The following is a 21831-nucleotide window of genomic DNA, read 5'->3' on the forward strand; positions in this document are numbered from 1 at the left end:
GCCTCACGCCTCCCCGCCCCCTCCGCGGTCCCACTTCCTCGGCGCGGGAGGCGGGAGCGCGCCGGGCAGCGAGGGGTTAAGCCGACGCGCTTGAGGCGCGGAGGGATCCGGAGGCGAGCGGAGCTCGGTGCTGAGGCCGCCTCAGCGAAAAAAAAAAATGTCCGCCTGAGGAGACCCACAAGTTCTATCGGGGGGACCGCCAGCCCGCCCGGGGAGCCACGGGCGGCCAAGCCCGAGAGCCGCCCGAGCCGCACGGACCCAAGTGCTCGCGCGGGCCCGAGGCCACCGAGCCGCCGGCGGCGCGAAGAGAAGGGTGGGGGGGGGAAGCCTGAGCCCGCGCTCCCGGCCAAAGTGAACTTTAATCGGGGAGGTTGGATGCAGAGCCCGGGCGGCAGGTAACCGCGGGCGGCGGGCGGGACGCGCGGAACTCGGGTCCCTTTGTACCGCGCGGAGCCCGGGGCCGCGTCCAAGTTGCGGCGCGCGGCGGGGCGGAGGCGCGAGCCGCGGGGTCCAGGCCCGGGCAGCGGCGGTCGGCCTGCGCGGCGCTCGGGGCTCGGCGCTCGGGGCCCGGGAGCCGCCGAGCCCGTCTCATTGTTCCGCGAGTCCGGGGCAGGGCGGCCCAAGTGGGAGGAGGAGGCCGGGCGGGAGTTTGCGGTGCGCGGACGCGCGTGGGGCGCTCTCCGCCACCCCGGGGACCCCCGCTGGGGACGTCCGGGCCGCAGACGCGGGCCTGTGAGCGGCGCGCTCCCCGCAACTTGTCAGCTCTATTGTTGCCGAGCGAGTGAGTCACTTGCTCTCCGGGTCGCCGCCGCTCTCTTGCTCCCTCGCTGGGCGCGGGCTCGTTCGGTACTCCGCCTCTGGGGACCACGAAGCCGAGCCACCTCGGAAACTTGCGGGAGCCATCGAGCCACGCGTGGGTTCCCGCAGCTGAGCGGTAGCGGGGCTCACCCGCCTCTGCCCATCCCTCCCTCGGTGGGGATGCGTGGGGGTCTGGCGTGTCTGCCGGTGCCCCCCGACCCCGAGCGCTGCCCCTGCCCCTCTCACGTCGGGCCCCCGGGTCTCCGCGACTCAGCTTGTCTCCTCCGCCCGTAGGACCTGCTAGAAGTGGCTGAAGATGAATCCCCAGCAGCAGCGCATGGCCGCGATAGGGACCGACAAGGAGCTGAGCGACCTGCTGGACTTCAGTGCGGTAGGAGAGCTTTCCTCCGCATCTTGGGGTTCTGCTGCGGTTTCCCGAGATAGCGAGCTAGGGAGGAAAGGGGGAAAGCGACATGGCAGCGGCCAACTCCATCTGCTTTTCAGCGATTCTCCGGAGGGCTGGAGTCCAGCTCCCCCAAGTTGGACACCTGAACTTTGATGTAATGTCTAGACTTGCAGATTTCAAACTTTAATGCCAGAGGGGTCATTGGATTTAACCAGTTAGGAGAAGAACAGTGCAGTCATGAGCTTTGGTTGAGCCTAGTCTTGATGATTATTAGGGATTTTAGACTTTGTATGAAAGATTTCTTTCCCCCTGAAACTTCTCAGTATCTTCCCTCCCCAAGACTTCATGTGGCTTGTGGTACCTGAAAATGTGTCAGCTTCAGAGAACTCGACCTAGCGGTAGAATTCCAGGCCTTCTGAGCTGAGTACTTTAATTATGCGGATGCAGTGTGCATACGTAACGTGGAAAATGATTTAAAAGTAAAAGATGAAGCCACAGAGCCCATTGCCCTTATTTGTTGCTAATGGCTTGAATTTCAACGTTAACTGTGCCTCGAAGGCGGGACCGATACCTGCTATATTAGAACTGATATTTATTATCTTTCTGGTGTGTGGTGGTTTCATCGGACGCGATTCTGATTACAAGTGCTATAAGTAATGTTAATGCAATGGGAATCACTTAGGGCCAAAGTGAAGATCATGGGTAAAAATTTACTGTTTAGACTTAATTATCTTGGAATCTTGCCTGTGGCCGGGTTTTGATAGCAAATGTCACCAGTTTTCCCAAGCAGTATTAGTAAGTAATATCACTTGTTATTGCCATGCTTGGTCTGAATGTATCTTCCATTTTTATTTCAAACTCTCTATGAAAATTAAGGAATTAATTGATGACACTTGAACTTTTCTTTGCAAGGAGTCTAGAAGAATTTCAGAATTAACAGATGCATTTGGCTTATTTTGCAGATGTTTTCCCCACCTGTTAATAGTGGGAAAACAAGACCGACGACCCTGGGAAGCAGTCAGTTCAGCGGGTCAGGTAAGACGACGCTGAAAATCAGAAATTTTGTTTTAGTGCTCTGGCACATTTTAATAGAAAGCATAAAGCATTTTAGTGCCCGTTACACATTCTGTACCGTGTCTGGTTAGAATTATAAACTGAAAAAAGTCTCAAACTTGGAGCCTTGTCCTAAAGATTCCTTGATATGTTTTAAAGAATTTCAACATAGATTTCAAGTTGCTCTCTTTGTGACTGTCAAGATTGAAAATTGTCTTGAACGTGGTTGATTGGGTCATGATTGTGTTTAGAAAAATGCATGAAGAAGGTGCTCTGTGGTTTATAGGTGTTCCTTTTATATGCAGACATTTATTTTCAGCTCATTAGCATTATTAAATCCCAGCTTCTAAAATGGATAAAAGTATTACTGATATATGTGCATAAAAGGTAGAATTGAGACAAATAATAGTTAGTTGTATTTATTTAAAAATGGCTCTTACATTGGAAATCTTTAGAAAATCAGTAATTTTGTGGACATCAATTTAAAATGTTAATTTTATGTTAGAAATAAATAAAAACTTAGATTATTTTAAATGATATATGAATCTAATTTTAAAAAAAATTAGGATTTTTTTAAAAAAATTAGATTCCTAAGCCATTACTACTAATGTTAAATTTGTTTGCTTTTGGTATACTGTTTTGTCATATTACTAAGCTTGGAATTTAGAAATGAATTTTCCAGAGCAGGGTATATTCTAGTTCATAGAAGTTGTAACTTCTGTTTCACTTAAATTTATTCTTCAGTGCCCAAAGAGCTGGGGAGAAAAGCAATGAGAGCATCCTCCTGAGAAAACCGGCTGTTAGGTTTCTGGGCAGAAGCTCAGTCAGTGCTTTTTGTTTACCCTAGTAAAATCATAACTGGTTTCCAAATGCTGTGAGAGCGGAACACCTGGAAATGCGGTTAATTTTATAACCGGGTTTAATGTTTTATTCTATTTCTACTTTATATTTAAAAACCGTTTGTTTAAAATCACACATTAGGTTGGCAGACATTACACCATGTGGGAAAACTATAGGATGCCTGTCATTTAACGTGTTGAATAGGAAAGCATTTTTGGATTTCATATAAGCTAAAGGATAGTAATCTTGATTATAAAGATATGAAATGTTAGCCAACTTCCAACCCTTTTCCCACCTCTTTTCTCTCACTAGTAAGCACTGGAGCATTTTCTGCTTTTTGGACTAGAAGTAGAAAATTATTTGTAGAGAAGTAGCTGTGTTGCAGCCCTCTGCTAGTATTTAGAGGACATCTTAATTTTTATAGCTAAGAGTTCAATGTTAAGAACTTTCAGATGTACATTTTGTAAGACAGGATAGGTGCTTGGTATGCCCTCCTGTGGGTCCTGACTGCTGTTTCATACTGTTAGCTTCAGTTCAGGTTGTGGAAAATGTTTAACTGGGCACTGATTAGGATAGGAACATTAGAAACTTGTTATGAGAGTGGGGTTATACTTAAGAATTGAGAATGGCTTCTGATTTGAAAATGTCTGGTGGATTGCAAGCATGGCACTGGCATTTGTCACCACTCTTCAAGGCGTCACATAAATATTTGTGAGAGAAGACACACTCATTTCTCTGCATTAAGATGTTATTTGGGAATTTCTGTATTCTGTGGATATGCCCTTGAGTAATTAGACGATCTAAATTTTGAAATGAGAAAATTGTGTGAGGTTATTTTACAAGATATCTGGTGGATACAGTTTCTCTATACCTTTTCTTATCTCAAAATGAATGTTTAAAAGATATTGGCACAGTACTATTCTGTGTATGTACTGTACATGTATCTTATTGACATTTGATTAACCTATGCTGATTTAAAGGATATTTGTGACACACTATAGTGTCTATTGATGTGCAGCACATAGGACATGAAGAGCTCATGGTCCTTTTGAAGAGCTGCTTGTAAAGACTAGAGGTTTTGTCTTTGGAGTAACATTGGGACACCTTTTGCTTTGTGAGAGCTGCAGTTTATAATGTGCAGTATTATGTCCTCCTCTTTATTCATCCCTTTAAAGAATGACTTAATTTTGTAGTTGATTATTTTTGAGATACTATTTAAATATGTACAATACTTTTGCGTCTTCTTTTTACCTGAAGCACCCAGTATATTCTATAGAACGAGATGTTGCTTTTATCTTGTTTCTGAAGCAAAACAAATAACATGCATAGTAGCTGGCACTAGAAAGTCATTATAGAGAAGATGAACGTGTATTTATTACTTGAATCTGTACAGTGTTGCTTCTTCCTCAAGATGTTATTTCCTTTACATTATAGTTAGACTGTAAATTAGTCCACTTGGTGTGATAGACTGTGTGAGATGTTCCGTAGTGACCTTGTGATAAGTGTTTCTTTGGAAATGAAGGGTGGGGTACACCAGCTTCAAATACAGTTATAGGAAACAATATATGCATCTTAGTATATTGGCTCATACTTGTAATCTCAGCTCAGAGGCAAAGGCAGGAGGGACAGGAATTCAAGGTTACAACTGAATACATAGTTAAAGGCGAGAGTGGGCTACATGAGACTGTGGAAACAAACCAAAACAAAAAACAAAAGGGAAACTATCCACAGATCCAGTGTTGCTTTCTCCATTTTCTTCCAGTGGTAATGTCTTCCTTAAGTGTAGCATGGTGTCACAAATAGGGTAATGATAGTGGTAAGGTAAAGACAGCCTTATGCTGCCCTTTTATAATTGCATACACTTTCCTACTAATTAAAAAATCCATAGCATTATTAAGTATTTACTCTCTCCATTATGTATGCTAAGATTATTAAGTGTGGACGCATCATATAACTTTTCAAATTGCTATAATGAAATTTGAATACATCTAGTGAAAAGGAAATGAAGGCATAAAACCAAGATTTTATTAATGTATTTTAAAAGTGAATTATAGTACAAACAGAAATGATGATTTTTAAATAAAATGGAGACTAAGTTGGCCTATATCACTCAAGGTATTTTCAGGTTATGAGTGGAGTGTGTATACCAGTTAGAGTTGAGATTTAGGATAACTATGTTTTATTGAATATGTATATGATAAGATTCAACATTTTAGATACTGCTTTACTGATGAATAGTAACGACAGAGTAAGCAATTGTATGGGGACACGTAATATTTTAAGTTAAAATGATTTATTAAGGTAAAAGATAATTAGAAAAGAGGTCTTTTTGGAAAACCTTGTAAGTACAAACATGGAAGACAGAAAATTAAAACACAGGATTGTAGCAGTGAGCACGGTGCCCCTTCATCAGACCACAGTGCTTGAGACTTGCTACACTTAGTGAAAGGTGCTTATAATCTATCATTTTTGTCTTTTCATCAACAGCTTAAATATAAATTTATATTTCTGTCTTTAAACTATCTTTCGATATATTGTCTTCCCTGAGTTTCACAATGGTTTTTTTTGGATAGGAAAATAAAAACATTCAGCTTTGATTATCATCACAGTTGTTTCTGCATTTTGTTTTATCAGAATCATAGAGCATACACAGTTATTAAGGCCAGATAGTCTTTTGTGTTCTTAAACAGTTGGTTACCATTCTTGAAATTCACTGCCTGCTTTATATTGTTGAAGACTCAGGCATCTTGTTACAAGAGAGTGCTTATAGATAGAGGTGCTTATTAGGATGCTGTTAGGTGGGAACTGAGGAAGGAAAGAAAATCTTGTTTCTCCACAGTGCATAAGCTACCTTAAAACAAAACCAAACCAAGAAAAAAGAAAAGAACCAAAAACTAAAAAAACTAACTAAATATCGAGCAGTTCAAAATTGCTTTTGGGTGTCACCTGAATGTTTACTTTTAGTTGGGAATGTTGAAATTACAGATCTAAAGTATTTATGGAATAAAGTGAGAAAACCAACGTATCACCACAGAAGACTAGAGATTGGTATCCTGCTTTGTTAAATAGTTGAGCCATATGATTGTCAGTTAGATAACCATTTATTAATTACTGCTTTATGCAGCCTGGTCTTGTGGTACTAGCTTTGGGAAGATGGGAAATAGAGAAGGTCATAGACTGGAAGTGGAGACATTTCATTGTTTATGTGTAAAGATAAAATATAAAACTGGATGGTAAACTTCTGTATGTACAGAATATCAAGAACTGTATATTAGTATAATTTATATTGAGTCCATAAGAGGGTTGTGCTATAGAGTGAGGGAACTAGCTTAACTTAAAAGGTTTGATTTAGTGTTCACTTGTGAAGGCAATATGCAGGATTGTTCATGGAGGAGAAGAATTCAACTTCCCAGAAGTTGGGATACTATAAAATAGTAATTTGATGTAACTGAAGAGTCTGTACAGTTTGAGAAAAGAGAAGCTGGCTTTAACCAGTTGCCATTCCAGAATTCACGTTTGCAAGCTTATCTAGAGCTGCATTGTTGGGGTCACATTCAGATATCATCACTTACTAGCGTACTATAGGCTACTGTTCTTAATCTGTTCGGTAATAGCTACTGGTAAGTTTGTTTTAGGATCAGAGGAGCTAATAAATGGGAAACCCCAAGAACAGCACTTGGTATGCAGTAAGTTGTGGCGGAATGAATTGTTCCTGGGAAGGCACTGGAATAAGGAAGGTATTTATTTAGGAAGTTGGACTAATCTAGAGATGAGATACTAAGGTTTGGATTTAGTCACAGTGTGTATAGGAAGTAGACGGAAAGAAAATAGTAGGAATAAAGGATTCACAGACTCTGAAGAGTCAGAATTCTGTGGCCAAGAGAGACGGCAACTCAGGGTTACAGTTCTGGCACGATTAGAGGGCGGTGGTTCTGAAAATAATGAAAGTAATTGAGTCTTAAATTGAACACAACCTACTTGGGGGAGTAGTTAGCAGTGGAACAGTTACCTAGAGTGATAAATCATTGCGTTTGATTCCTTGTGTTGTGAAAAACCAAACCAAATAAAAAACAAGGAGCATCCCCTACATATTCCCCCACCCCAGTAACAGAAGACACATGGATATTTAAAGGACTGGAAACCCTTGTGGCTAATTTGGAGATTTTTGAAGGGAAAATGCTGGGAAATGAGTTAAAGTGTTGTTTTAGAACAAAACAAAAGCAAATAACTCACCCTTACATCTGCCTATAAAATTTATGTAGTTGTCAGTGGTCAAATTGGAGAATAGGAAAAAAATTCACCCTTATTTCACTGTCCAGAGAAAACTGTTAGGTTTTTGATTTCTTTCTTTTAGTCTTTTTTTTTCCCCACCTAGAAGTGCTGTATTTGTATTCCAATGTGAAATCTTAATGGTAGTTCTACTTTATATCACCCCCTAAAAATTTCACTACATATTCTTCCATGAGCATTTTCTCTACCGACTTGGTTTAAAAATATTTGCATCTCTTGCATGGAGTAGATACAGCAATACTTCAGTTTTCTGATTGTTTGAATATAGGGATTTTGTTAATTTTCCTTTTGATATAAATAATGTGGTAATTAACACTTCCTTGTACCTATGTGTATTTACCCATATATATTTTTTTCTTTGATAAAGGATACAGTTTTTTTCCATACCCTATAAGTTATAATTAAGGAGTTAATGAATTCTTTAGGGAAATGAACTCAGTGAGATAAATGATGAGGCTAAGAATTGATGTTAATGGTGGATTTAGGTGCATATAATCTGACTTTGGCTGATTATTTAAGGTAAAAGTACAGTGCTTATAAAGCATGAATGGAGTGAGTGGTGGTGACATTTCACTCACTGCACTGGTATTATATATAAAGGGTTTATGCATTTACTGGGGAGAATTACCTGCCGTCTTTGACTTGTGCTTATTGAGACAGAGAGGAACCAATTGAATTAGTGAGAAAGTCCTTGAATTCTGGCTTTTCAGGAAAGAGGCAGAGTCCTGTAGTGGGTGGAGTTGGCCTTCTGAGCCATGCTGTTGGCCTGGAATCAGTGCTTTCAATTTACTAGCAGTGTGGCCCTAAGCACACCATTCAAATCCCCTGAGCACACTTTTCTTATTTGTGTAAAGTAGATTATACCTATTTTCAGAATCATAGTGAGGATCAGATAAAGTTGTTTATTGTGTATTTTGCATACCATAAAGCTAACTCAAATGGTTATAATTACTAATGTGGCATCTACCCTCCCCCACTTTTCAACAGAATCTCACTGTGCTGTCCTAGAACTCACTGTGGAGTTCATAACAGACTTGAATTTATGATAATCCTCCTGCCTCAGCCTCCAAAATGATGGGATTACAGGCCTGAACTACTATATTCATGATGCAGTTTCTTCTTAACTAGAATTTATGGGCATATTAACAGTAATAATTATAATCAGTATTATAGGCAGTGTTTATTAATTTTTATGATAGGCATTGTCCTAAGTAGTTTACAGAATTATCTTTGTGGTGGTGGAGTTGAATAAATGCTTCATGAGGGCAACATATCGAGCTGCTCTTTTGATGTGATAATTATATGTATTTTTATATGTTACATGTATAAGATGTAAAAAAAAGTTCAAGAATAGCTTTGAAATATCATCTGGTTACTAAGGAACTAAACTGCTGTATACTGTCTTCTCCTCTTCTTCCTCCTCCTTTTTTTCTTAGATTATTTCTTCTTAATGTTATTTTGTAGACCTCCAGGTATTATAGCGTACAGAATAGTGGAATGAGTATACTTTTTGTAGACCTTCCATGCTTAGGTATTATCATTCCTTTGATGTAGGTAATGTTTTCTCCATATTTTCTCCACTTGCTTGAAATTCTTAAAGGAATAAAAATGACATAACCTGAGAGAATAACTGGGAGACAGGCTTGGAGGAACTACAGAAGGTGTTGGATTAAAACAGTGGTTCTCAACATATGGCTGTGACCTCTTTTGTTGAATGACCCTTTCATGGAGTCACCTAAGCCCATCATAAAATACAGATATTCACACTACAGTTAATAAGTACAAAAATTACAGTTATGAAGTAGCAATGAAAATAATTGTATGGTTGGGGTCACCACAATGTTTGAAACTGTATTAAAGGGTCGAGGAACTGTATTAAAAGGTCGCAACATTAGGAAGGTTGAGAACCACTGGGTTGAACTTCTCCACTTTTCTCAATGGTAGAGAAAGGATGCACTGCAAATTACCAGAAGCAGTCTTAACTAAATTTCTTGTATTTTACTTCCTAATGCCTAGCACAAGCATGCTTGTTGTAAAACTGAGGCTCTGAAGGTTACCATGCTTAGCACATGGCCCTGCTTGTCTCTTGCTCTGCTTTGTGTCTGGAAATAGGGCCAGGGATGGGTTACCATCTCTGGGATGAGACTGGCCTGCCCTCAGCTAGGCTCAGTTCTAGAGCACATTCTTTAGCTGACTTTTCTTCTTACAGAAGACCATGTTTAAAGCAAGAATGGCTTTGTAGGTAGAAAACTGTTCATAAACTAAAGCTTAGGTAGATAAGTACATTGTATGACTGCTATTTGAACCTGCTTTCAAATGTTTCCAGTCAGGTCATTCTATAATTTAAAAAAAAGATTTATTTTATTTTTTAGGTTTTTTTCAAGTCAGGGTTTCTCTGTAGCTTTGGTGCCTGGCCTGGAACTAGCTCTTAGACCAGGCTGGCCTCGAACTCACAGGGATCCGCCTGCCTCTGCCTCCCGAGTGCTGGGATTAAAGGCGTGCACCACCACCGCCCAGCAAGATTTATTATTTTTATTTTATGTGTATAGGTATTTGCCTGCATGAGCCTGCCTGGTGACCATGGAGGCCAGAAAAGGATGTTGGATCCCTTGGAACTAAAATTACAAATGGTTGTAAGCCATTGTGTGAGTGCTGAGAGTTAAGTCCTCTGCAAAAATGGCTGGTGCTTTTGACCACTGAGCTGTTCCTCTAGCCCCCATCCTATAATTTTTAAATAAACATTTTAAATGGGAAAAAATTCCATTTTTATAAAAATACCTTGATTTCTGTTCTGTGTTTAAAATGTGCTCTCATGTGTTGTAGTTTATTTAAAATTGTGGTCTCAGAGTGGCCATGATGAGTCATTTAAGCTCTTCAAGACTGCTTGAGGACGTAAAGATCACACAGAAATGAAAACAGATTAAGGATTGGTGACTAGTCTTCATTCTAGCCAATCATGTGTCAGAGATGGAATCTTTAGAGTAATATTATAAAACAATCTGAGATACCTTATAGGATAGACTTGCTTTTTTTTTTTAAACTTTGCTACCACATCTCAAAATACTTTTTGTTTGTTAATAGGCATGGTAGTTTATACCTATAATCATAGAGTGTAGAAGGCTAAAGCTGGAGGATTGTGAATTTGAGGTTAGCCTGGGTTTTTTAGCGAAATCCAGGTCAGCCTCGTCTAAAGAATGCCAAACCAAAAGAATCAAAAGGTAAAATTTGTCCAAGATGTCATTTTGTCTACTGCTTTGGGGTTAAGAGAGCATCTAGTTTGGGACTGGGAGGTTTTCAGAGTTGTGATAATTAGATGGATGAAGCATCCTTCGTGGAACCAGGTGGAAGTCCTGGTTGGACTGTCTTTTCTTCTGGTGACCTAGTGTGAGCTGGATCACTTCAAATTAGTGGCTGTAGCACCATTTTATTGGTGACTGACAGAGTATAGGTTGGACATAATGTGATTGACTTTTCACTCTTAACAGAGTTGTATTTGTGAGCATGGCAGGATTTGTGTTTGGAGCTACCACTTTTTAGTTCTGGAGACATATCTTGTTTTGAAGTTTTTGGAGACAGATGAAGTTTGCTTGTGCTATTGGACAGGAGAAAACACTAACCTCACTTTGAAGTTACGGTAGAAACATGGTGTGGCCATATTTAGGTTCTGCGTTGACCATTGTGGAACCGGCTTGACATTTCTGAGTTCTCCTGATTTTTAAGTTTCTCTGAGGCTTTATTTGGAAGCTCTACCAAGTGAAGCTGCTGTTGTTATCTGGTCAGAGGGTCATGTACTTTCTGGTTGCTGTTGTCATCTCAGGTTTTTGTAAACTGCCCCCTCCCTCCCCAGGGTTTCGCTGTCGCTTTGGAGCCTGTCCTGGAACTAGCTCTTGTAGACCAGACTGGCCTCGAACTCAGAGATCCGCCTGCCTCTGCCTCCCGAGTGCTGGGATTAAAGGCGTGCATCACCACTTCCTGGCTTTTGTGAACTGTTTTGCACTGTTGGTTCCAGTATGGAATAAAACTAAGAGAAGGGTTTTCTTTCTTTTTTGTCTTTTTTTCTTCCCATATTGACTCTCTTGGGGTTGTCAAGATAGGTCAGTGGTAACGGCACTTACTGCCAAACCTGAAGACCTGAGTTTGATCCCTGCAACTCTCTTGGTGGGAGGAGAGACCTGACTCTCACAAGCTATTTTCTGACCTCTACATGTGCTTTGTGACATATTTGCATGTCCCTCCCCCATAAACAGGACAAAAAAGCCACCTCTAATGTCAAATCTCTTGGTGAGAACATAGAACAGCTCGGAATTAAAACTTTCCAGTTAGGCTCTTTTCTGGAGGTATTTCAAGACTCTCCAGGTGTCCTTAATGTCTCTTACCTGAGTGTCAGCTGTCTATTTCTAGTCCAGGTTAAGTATGTTTTGTTTGCTGTAGGTGCATAGTCACTCGTTGTAATTTTGAAACCCAGAAAAGTCTAAAATTATTACCTACAAATTTAGTAGATAACTCTTTTGCTGGTAATGTGTGGTTTAGTATTAAGGGAGGACATTGATACTGTTTATGATCCTAGTTTTTGTATGTTTATCAGACGTTGGAGCAACTTATAACATAGTTTATATACTATAATTTTTTTCTAAAATTGGAAAACCCCCACCTACCTAAACTTTTTTACCTTCTCAAAAAAATTTCTTTATATTAAAGTGTAGACTGGAAACTTGAAATACAGGAAAAAAATGTGGTAAGTTAGTTCAGTAACAGGTTCTTGGGCTAGAGGATTTTCAGGCTGAGTTTTGTTCTTTGAGCGTCTTCTTTAATAGATTGATTAGGAACTTAGATTCTACTTTAAGAATAAACTAGCTGTCTTGTCTTTGGGCCAAGGAATACTCACACTTCTGTTAAATCATTCAGGAAGGCATTCAAGGTCCTCTTGGTGTGATACTTATATAACCAGCATTAGTACATGATCCTTTCAAAAGGAAACCTCATTCTTTACCATTCTCTTTCTGAATTTTGTCAGTTGTCTGCTAGTGGATAGAGAAGAAAATCCTCCCAACTTTACAAAGAAAATGTGGAACCATGATACTTACAGGTTATAGACAAAAATCATTCTTTAACTATTTTTATTTTTGGAAAAGTTTTTAGATGAGTGGCATAATTGTTATTCCTATGATACACTCATGGCAGTATTTTTTATTTTTTTAAATCATGATTTTAATGAGTGAAATCTTTAGAGTCTATGATTGGTTCTGTGCCACTACTATTAATACAGCTATGGAAGTAACGAAACTTTCATAGTATAGTGAATTGGGCTTTTGGAGAGTCTGCTCCAACTTTTCCATCTACTTTGCAAACCTGTGTGTTTCACTGCTCCTAGTGGTAACTGTCTGAAGAACCATGGTACAGTATTGGATAATTAGCTGGTAACTGTATGGTAAGAACACAAAGCAGGCTCTGTAGCTAAGGTTTCTCTTGCTTTCATATTTACTTAGCCTCTCTTTTCTAGCCTACTAGCAGTGCTGCAGTGAGCAGACTCCATTTACATCAAGATAGTTAAACTCTGGAGACTCACTCAACAAGTTGTAATAGCAGTTGGTTCTGCCCAGTGACTGCCGGAAGGGGCAGTCTCAATCATTATAAAATTACTTCATAAATATTTGCTCATATGCTATTTACTTCATGATTCTTGTAAGAGCTTGGTAACTGTTCATTCACAAAGGAAACAGAACTCAAGAGGGATGCATGTTTGGTGTGGTTTCTGACTGTCCCTCTAGCAGCAAGCTGATGAACTAGCGGTAGTCGCACCTGCACTGATACCAATCTGCACTAGGCAGAGTTTGTCTAAAGGAGGAACTTATTGTCTCTAGAAATCGTTAGAGTTTGTTGTTAAAACAAGGAGTCTAATGTAGGGTAAGGTTTATATTCTCCAAAGTAAAGTGCTTCAAGACTTGTTTTTATTAAAAAGAAAACAGTATAGTCATGAGTTTACATAAAACAGGTAAGCATTTAAAAAAGTATTGAAGATGTTAATTGTAAACAGCTACAGTCTGAATCATCTCTGGGGGAATGGGACTTTTGTGTCTTACTGTTTAGTTGTCTTTGTGTTTTTGGAAGAATAGGAAATTTTATAGTTGTTATGTATTGGGATATTCACACCTATTTTCAGTTGTGATGATAGAAGAGATTACATCTCCCACTGGCTTTTCTGTTGGTTTGGTTGTAAATGTCAATGAAAAGCACAGGCAAGTGATGTGCAAAACTAAAAACTATCGGAATTTGCATGAGGGCTCTTAAATTCACCATTACCTACTTTAGAGTATTGTCATCTGCCTTTGTCTGTTTATTTGCTGTGATTGGTTGTTATTGTTATTTGGACTATAAAGTCCTTGAAAACGTGGTATTTTACCCTTGTGATTCAGCAAAATACCACCTTTTAAAGTTCATAAACTCTTGATTTAGGTTTAGTCTTAAGTGATAATTTGGAAAGAGATTAAATACCCCAGTATTTATTTTATTTTTTTTTCCTTAGTATAGTCTTCCTGGTAAGAGAAATTATTAAGATTTTATGAAGATTAACTGACTAAGTCTTGAAGTATGCATCGTTTAGTAGACTGGTTTACCTTTTCTCTCATTTCTTCCACAAAATTTGTAGCCCATTCAGGACTCCACATTTAAGTATCAACGATAAGCAGGAAGTGGCCAAGTGGTAAAGCCATTGAGGTTTTAACATGAGTACAGCTGGCTCTGCAGAACCTGGTACTAAGCAATGAGAAGTGATACTTTGATGGTGGTGGTGGTGGGGGTGTGTGTGTGTGTGTGCGTGCATGTGCATGTGTGTGCGTGCATGTGCGTGTTCTGTCCCCACCCTCCCTGAAAAGAGTGTGTGGTACATTTATTCTTAGTAATGCCACACTGTGGAGAGAAGGCATAATTTGTTTGGTTCTTGCCTTAGCTGGTCATAGGAACTCAGTTTTGTAAGAGCTGTAGGAACTATTTTACTACCATATGGAACTGTTAAATGCCCAGGCCAGGACTTTGAAAGTTAGGCTTCTTCCTAAACAACCTTGATTTTTGCCAGTTGATTTGGGCTTTGGTTTGGAAATGAGGTTGTGTAGTTTGCAGTACAGTAGATGTGGAGAAGAGTTCTGAAGAGCAGCGAAAAGACAAGTCAAGTCGAACAGGGATGTCTGGTCCCTGCTTAACTTGTGACAAAATAAACATTTCACTTAGTGCTCCGAGTCACCTTTGGTTAGACTTTTAGGGACAAGACTAGTTTTGTTGATTCTAGAAATATGTTGTCTGCATGTGTTCATGTATAATTTTGTTCAGTGCTAGACTCTATTTCAGGGCCTCATGTATACCACTGAGGTATACATCTGATTCCCTGAGAGATTGTACAGCTAGATATATCTTTAGCAAGTATTTCCTCCTCTTCTCTTCCTCCCCTCTTCATTATTTACTTTTATAAAGAGTTAGGTTGGCCATTATGATGTAATTACTCTGAAGTTAAAATGTTATCAATGTATATGTGATTTGGAAAAATACTGTTTCCTCTTCTGTTGAATGATAAGACACCATGGCCAAAGTAGCTTATAAAGAAAGTTTATTTGGGGATCACAGTTTCATGGCATGGGGCATGGTAGCAGGCAGGCTTTTGGGTATGGCTCTGAAGCAATAGCTGAAAGCTTAGGTCTTGAGACACAACTCTTGATGCAGAGATATTGTAAGAGGCTGCTTGTTTGTTTCAGGCTGCCCAGACTCCCAAAATAACCACTCAGAAACTGTATTAATTAAATCACTGCTTGGCCTGTTAGCTCAAGCTTCTTATTGGCTAGCTGTTACATCTTAATTTAACCCATTTCTATTAATCTGTGTATTGCCACGTGGCTGTGGCTTACCAAGTAAAGTTCTATCCATTATCCTGCATCTGTCTCCAGCCAAGCAAGCTACGTGGCTTCTCTCTCTGACTCTGCCTACTCTTTTTATGAAGCATGGCTACATTCTGTTATTGGCTGAAAGCAGCTTTTTTATTTATTAACCAATAAAAGCAACACATATACAAAAGGACTTCCCACACCACAGAGAGAGCTAACTGGGAATGGTTTTTGGAAAACCTTGACGTGTGCCCCCAGTGACACACCTCCTCCAGCAAGGCCTTCCCTCCTAATCTTTCCCACACAGTCCTACCAACTGGAGACCAACTATTCAACTATATGAGCCTATGGTGGCCCTTATTTAAATCATCGAACCTCAGTTGAAGTAGTATATCAGGAGACTTCTTGTTTTATATCAATCTGGAGTTGTGATAAAATAATAAAAATCTCATCTCTATAGTCTTCCATTTTCTACTACTGGAGCTACTCAACTGATGTAAGACCACTTAATCTGAGCTATCAGCTGTTGGGATACTTGCTTCTGCATCTCAGCCCTCACAGCTTTCCTCTACAACAGTTTTATTTTCTTACATAGCCTGATAGAGTAGATACTATTTTTCAGAATCTCAGTGACTTCCATTGCTTGTAAAACCTTTTAGATTTCTGAGAATACCTTGGTAGACTCAGCATTGATGGATTTAGTTTCTGAAAAATGCCCATTTGCTCCCTGTGAAAAGAGTAGGTTTGTGTTTATTCAGTGGCTCTGAGATGAGATAATTGGTATTTTTATGATATGAATGGAGCCTTTGTGTTTTTGAATGTTGTAAAACAAAGCTGTATTTATAAACACATTTCAAAAAATATAAATGACACTTTTTGGTGAAGATGTTCACTGAATAGCAAGAAAGTTCAGAAAAGGGAGCTTTGTTAGCAATTAATAATAACCTAACTGTTTCTACTGACTGTCTCATTGATGTTTAGAGTACCTGATTTTAGAAACTTTTACGTTAAAAATAATCTTCAGATGGTGCTATAGTTCAAAAATACTTTATGAGATGAAATGTTCCTTTACAAGTTTAGAGTTTTAAAATTATTATCTTTGTTTATAATGTATTCCAAATAAAAATAGTCACAAAAATATCTCTAGGAAGTCCTTGCTTGATGCCAGATACAAGATGAACAGGGTACTATGGTCTAGTTTATTTAGTGTAAATAAGCAATGTCAAAGTCTTCAGACAAAATCTAAAGTTAGTCTTTAAGTTTTGAAAATTAAAGTGACCTTTTTCTTGTCATTAAATTTTCCAAGATTTAAAACAAAGATTTTACTTCACTTTTATGTATATGAATATTTTGCTTGCATGGATATAAATGCATCCATTGTGTGTGCAGTGCCTGAGGAGGCCAGAAGAGGGTGTCTGGTACCCTGGAACCATAGTTGCAGATGAAACTGAACCAGGGTTCTCTGCTCTTTTCCTTTCCTTTCCTCTTCTTTTCTTTCTTTCCTTTCTTTTTATTTAATTTTCTTCATTTTGCATACCAACCCCAGTTCCTGCTCCCTCCTCTTCTCCTGCCCACCCCCCACCTAACCCCCATCCCACCCCCATTCACTCCTTAGAGGGGGTAAGGCCTACTTTGGGGAGTCAAGGAAGTCTGAGCAAGGTATCCCACCATAAGGAATGGGCTCCAAAAAGCCAGTTCATATACACGGGATAATTCCTGGTCCCATTGCCAGTATCCCCCCCCCCCCAACAGATCAAGCCACATAATTGTCACCTACATTCAGAGGTCCTAGTTCAGTCCAGAGTCGACTCCCCCTCCCACCCTGCTCATATGATCTCTCTTCCCTCTTCTCAACTGAAATCCAGGAGCTCAGCCCAGTGCTTGTCTGTGGATCTTTGCGTCTACTTCTATCTGTTACTGGATGTAGGTTCTATGATGAGAATTAAGGTAGTCACTAATCTGATTATAGAGGAAGGCCAGTCCAGGCACCCTCTCTACTGTTGCTAGAAGTCATCTGGTGAATTTCTGGGAATTTCCCTAGCACCAGGTTTCTTCCTAACCCTATAATGGTTCCCTCTCATTGCTCTCCTTCTCCATTCTTCCCCCACTGGGACATCTCTATTCCTCATGTTCTCATCCCCATCCTTCCTTTCTATTCCCCCTCCCAGTTTACCCAGGAGATCTTAACTCTTTCCCCTTCCTGGTGCCCTTCATGTGTGTCCCTCTTATGGACCTCCTTTTTACCTAGCTTCTCTGGGCTGGTTATCCTCTGCTTTACACCTAATATCCACTTAGGAGTAAGTACGCACCATGTTTATCTTTCTGGGTCTGGGTTACCTCACTCAGGATGGCTTTTTCTAGTTCCGTCCATTTGAGTGCAAACTTGTACAGCCACTTTGGAAATCAGTATGGCAGTTTCTCAGAAAACTGGAAATGAATCTACCTCAAGACTCAGCCTTACCACTTTTGGGCATGTACCCAAAGGATGCACAATCATACCACAAGGACATTTGCTCAACTATGTTCATACAACCTAGATGCCCCTCAACCGAGGAATGGATAAAGAAAATGTAGTACATTTACACAGTGGAGTACTACTCAATGGTAAGAAAAAAATGATATCTTAAAATTTGCAGGGTTTACTGCTCTTAACTGCTGAGCCATTTCTCCAGCCCCCCTTTCAAGATGTTTGTAGGCTTTTTAACAGTTGCCCGTTTAGTATAAAAGAATTATTTTAGAAGAAGTGCATTTTATCTGTTGGTAGTGGTTTTTACCAACTTTTTAGATGACAGGAAGAAAATGCCAAGTTTTAAATTCATTTTAAGTGCTTACATGTGAGTTATAGAGCACTTTTTTATGAACTACCTTTGAAAACTTAGGAGACCACAAATTAGTGCTAAAACAATCTTAAGGGTTTGGAAGGGCAGAAGCAGAAGTTGTCTTTATTCCTGTACTGATGGAGGAAGGTCATTGGTTAATTAATAAAGAAACTGCTTGGCCCTCATAGGTTAGAACATAGGTGGGTGGAGTAAACAGAACAGAATGCTGGGAGGAAGAGGAAGTGAGCTTAGACGCCATGCTCCCCTCTCCTGGGCAGACGCGATGAAGCTCCGACCCAGGATAGATGTAGGCTAGAATCTTCCCGGTAAGTGCACCTTGGTGCTACACACATTAATAGAAATGGGCCAGGCAGTGTTTAAATGAATACAGTTTGTGTGTTGTTATTTCAGGGCATAAATAAGATAGCCAGGAGGCAGGGAGCAGGGCGGCAGGAATGCAACCCGCAGCTCTCTCAACACTGTACCCCTTCTTCTCCCTTGGTATAGATTCATGCTTTTGAACATTTTATAGTTTTTCATGTATATGCAAATGATGCAAATTTCTGATTACTGGAAAACAGTAGTTATACAGCTTAGCTTTTCCAGTTAACAGGATACAGCCAAGGAGGGAGGGGTACTGTCAAATCTATACTGAGTTTAGTAGGTTGTTTTCGGCAATTACTTGCAATATTTGACATATTGTAGAAAGTGATGTAATTTTCCAATACATACTACTTAATGAAGTCCTTAATGGCCAAAATCCAAACCCAAACCTGAAAGCATTAGCAGTCCTTCCTAGTGTTAGGATTTCAGTTTCACCAACTTAATTATCCTCTTTCTTTAGAAAAGAAATGTGTCAAGAAAAGGAGCTGACTCTTGCCTGATCACAAAGTCCGGAGTTCTATATTGGCAAGTTCATATTCCTGGATTCTATCCCCAGATATTCTAACTACCCAGTTTATAATAAACATAAATTTATCTAGTTACTTCAAGGTTATGTCCAGCATCAAGCATATAGCAAAGGCCTTCTTCCTGTGTCATCACCAAAAGCACGGGAAGGTGAGTGGTAAGACACTAGTATCTGCATTAATGAGCTTAATCCATTCCTGACCTCTCTCCTTGAACTCTGCCTTCCAATGTGGAAGATTACGTTTTCTACACAGGCTTTTACAAGGAACACATTAAGATCACAATATTCTGCTTCTGATCCACCCATTTTTATCCTCACATGGGAAATAAAATAGAGTTCTAACATGTAAAATAAGTAGAGTTCATACCAGTAGTCTCTAAAGTCTTAAATCTTTCTAATACCAACTTTAAAGTCTTAGTTTAAGTACAATCTCATTTAAATCTATTGAAATTGGACTTATCTTGGGACAAATAATTCTTTTTTAACTGTGAGCTTGTGAAATCAAAACAAGTTATATGTGGCCAGTATATAATTGTGGGGCAGACATAGGACAGACATTTTTTAACTCATGAAGGAAGAGATAGGAAAAAGTACCTGGCCCCAAATAAGTTCAAAACTCAGCAGAAAGAACAACATGAAATCTTTTAACGTTAAAAGAAATTTCTTTCTTGTGAGCATGCATATGTGCTCATTCCCTCCCTTCCTCCCTCCCTCCGTGTGTATGTGTGTTACCAGGATAGAACTCAGGTGGCAAGACTTGCTCAGCAAGCTCTTTTATTCATTGAGCCATTTTCCCTGGCCCAGAGTGTTAAGTCTTAAAGATGAAGAGATTATTCTGCCCTCTGAAAGTCTCAGGAAGTTCCTTGTCTGTGGCCATGCTCGATTTAGCAAATGCATGTAGCAACTTTCACAGGTTGGAGTCTCAAGCCTGCAGTTTTTCCAGCATGATGTTGTGGTAGGGTTCCTGGCTGCACATTTTACTGGGCATTGCCCTAATAGCGACTCTGCAGTGTTTTTACCCTTGCTATAAGTCTCTGGAATCTCACATTGTCTGCAGTTATTTGTTAACGTTTAGTTGGAGATAGGAAATCAGGCCCTTAGCAAATCTATTTTCTATGGATGGTGCTAGTATTTGATGCTTGTGCCTCCCCAAACTATAGCCCAAGCCATATTTAGGTTCTCTTGAGCCTTACCTAGGGGATCCAAGGAGAGTTGTTGTACCAGAGTGCAGGGAGCGGACTTGAGATAGCCTTGTGGTAGTCTTGCTTCTTATTTCAGTCTGAGATCCTATCAGAATTTCCACATTTCTACCAACTTTCTGGTCACAGACATTTCTAGCATCACAAAGAGTCTGTTGCTCTCTTCATCTTACAGTCCTTTACTAGAATCACCCATCACTAACACCTTGTCCAATATTCACTTCAAAGCTCATTCATAGCTTTTATTCAATCTCCAGTTCTAAAACTGCCCCTCATTTAAAGTTAGTTATTGTATTAAATTCTTCACTCTCAGGTACCATATTCTTTTCTCAGCTTTGCTGCTGCTGTAGCTCACTGCCTGAGACTAGCAGTTTATGAACAGAAGTTATTATCCCATGGTCTGGAGGTTGAGAAGTCACATGTCACCGTTCCAGTGTGTGGGCAGGGGACCAGACCCTTTTAGATATTAATCCTTTCACATGAGTGAAGCCCTTATGACCTGAACATTTCTTAGACCTCAACTCCCAAAACTGTTGCATGGGCCTTGGTGGATGCAGCCAGCTCAGACTAGCTAAATAATAAGATGTAGTAGGAGCTGTGGGCCTCTTCCCACAGCCCGGCTCCCGGCGGCCTGGCTAGCTTATGCCCAAAATAACTACACGTAAACTGTATTCTTTTAAACACTGCCTGGCCCATTAGTTCATCTTGATTAACCCATTTCTATTAATGTGTGTAGCACCCCAAGGTGTGCTTACCGGGAAGATTCTAGCCTTCGTCAATCCTGGGTTATAGATTTGACAGTACCCCTCCCTCCTTGGCTGTATCCTGTTAACTGGAAAAGCTAAGCTGTATAACTACTGTTTTCCAGTAATCAGAAATTTGCATCATTTGCATATACATGAAAAACTATAAAATGTTCAAAAGCATGAATCTATACCAAGGGAGAAGAAGGGGTACAGTGTTGAGAGAGCTGCGGGTTGCATTCCTGCCGCCCTGCTCCCTGCCTCCTGGCTATCTTATTTATGCCCTGAAATAACAACACACAAACTGTATTCATTTAAACACTGCCTGGCCCATTTCTATTAATGTGTGTAGCACCAAGGTGCACTTACCGGGAAGATTCTAGCCTACATCTATCCTGGGTCGGAGCTTCATCGTGGCTGCCCCAGAAAGCAGAGCTAAGGCGTATTACCTCACTTCCTCTTCCTCCCAGCATTCTGTTCTGTTTATTCCACCCACCTATGTTCTAACCTATGAGGGCCAAGCAGTTTCTTTATTAATTAACCAATGACCTTCCTCCATCAATAGGATTCACCAGTGATGCCTTTTATGTCACTTTTTTTGGTGAAATAACAGAATTTTAATTTAGTTTCATTTATATAAAGCTAGTCAAGGTTTATATTTTTAGAATCATTTGATACTGGGTTAGAGCACTTAGGTCTTTGCTTCTGTTAGGCAAGTACTCAACTACTGTGTCAACTCTCTAGCTCAGGTTTGTTATCCATGGACCTCTAAGCAATTTGTTTTCATTTATTGTCATGAAATTATATATAATATTATTTTATGTTTTTATTGGGTTTAAGATATGTAGTCATGCTTTCCTCCCAGTGTTGATAATTGTGTTTGTGATATTTTTTGTTTGTTTTGA

At 40.0% G+C, this 21831-nt stretch overlaps 1 protein-coding gene across 3 annotated transcripts in view; it reads left to right on the plus strand.

Annotated features, from left to right (window-relative positions):
* The first annotated feature begins 277 nt into the window (after nt 1–277).
* The window catches only part of Tcf12 (transcription factor 12), a 251645-nt gene continuing 230091 nt past the window's right edge, over nt 278–21831 (plus strand). For all 3 annotated transcript variants that reach the window (XM_075965303.1, XM_075965304.1, XM_075965305.1), the window contains exons 1-3: nt 278–395; nt 1093–1189; nt 2167–2239. In XM_075965303.1, coding sequence (XP_075821418.1) covers nt 1115–1189; nt 2167–2239 — 148 coding nt within the window. In that variant the 5' untranslated portion in view covers nt 278–395; nt 1093–1114. The remainder of the gene's footprint in view (nt 396–1092; nt 1190–2166; nt 2240–21831) is intronic.

This window comes from Microtus pennsylvanicus, chromosome 3, assembly GCF_037038515.1.
Source record: "Microtus pennsylvanicus isolate mMicPen1 chromosome 3, mMicPen1.hap1, whole genome shotgun sequence".
NCBI classification, from domain to species: domain Eukaryota; kingdom Metazoa; phylum Chordata; class Mammalia; order Rodentia; family Cricetidae; genus Microtus; species Microtus pennsylvanicus.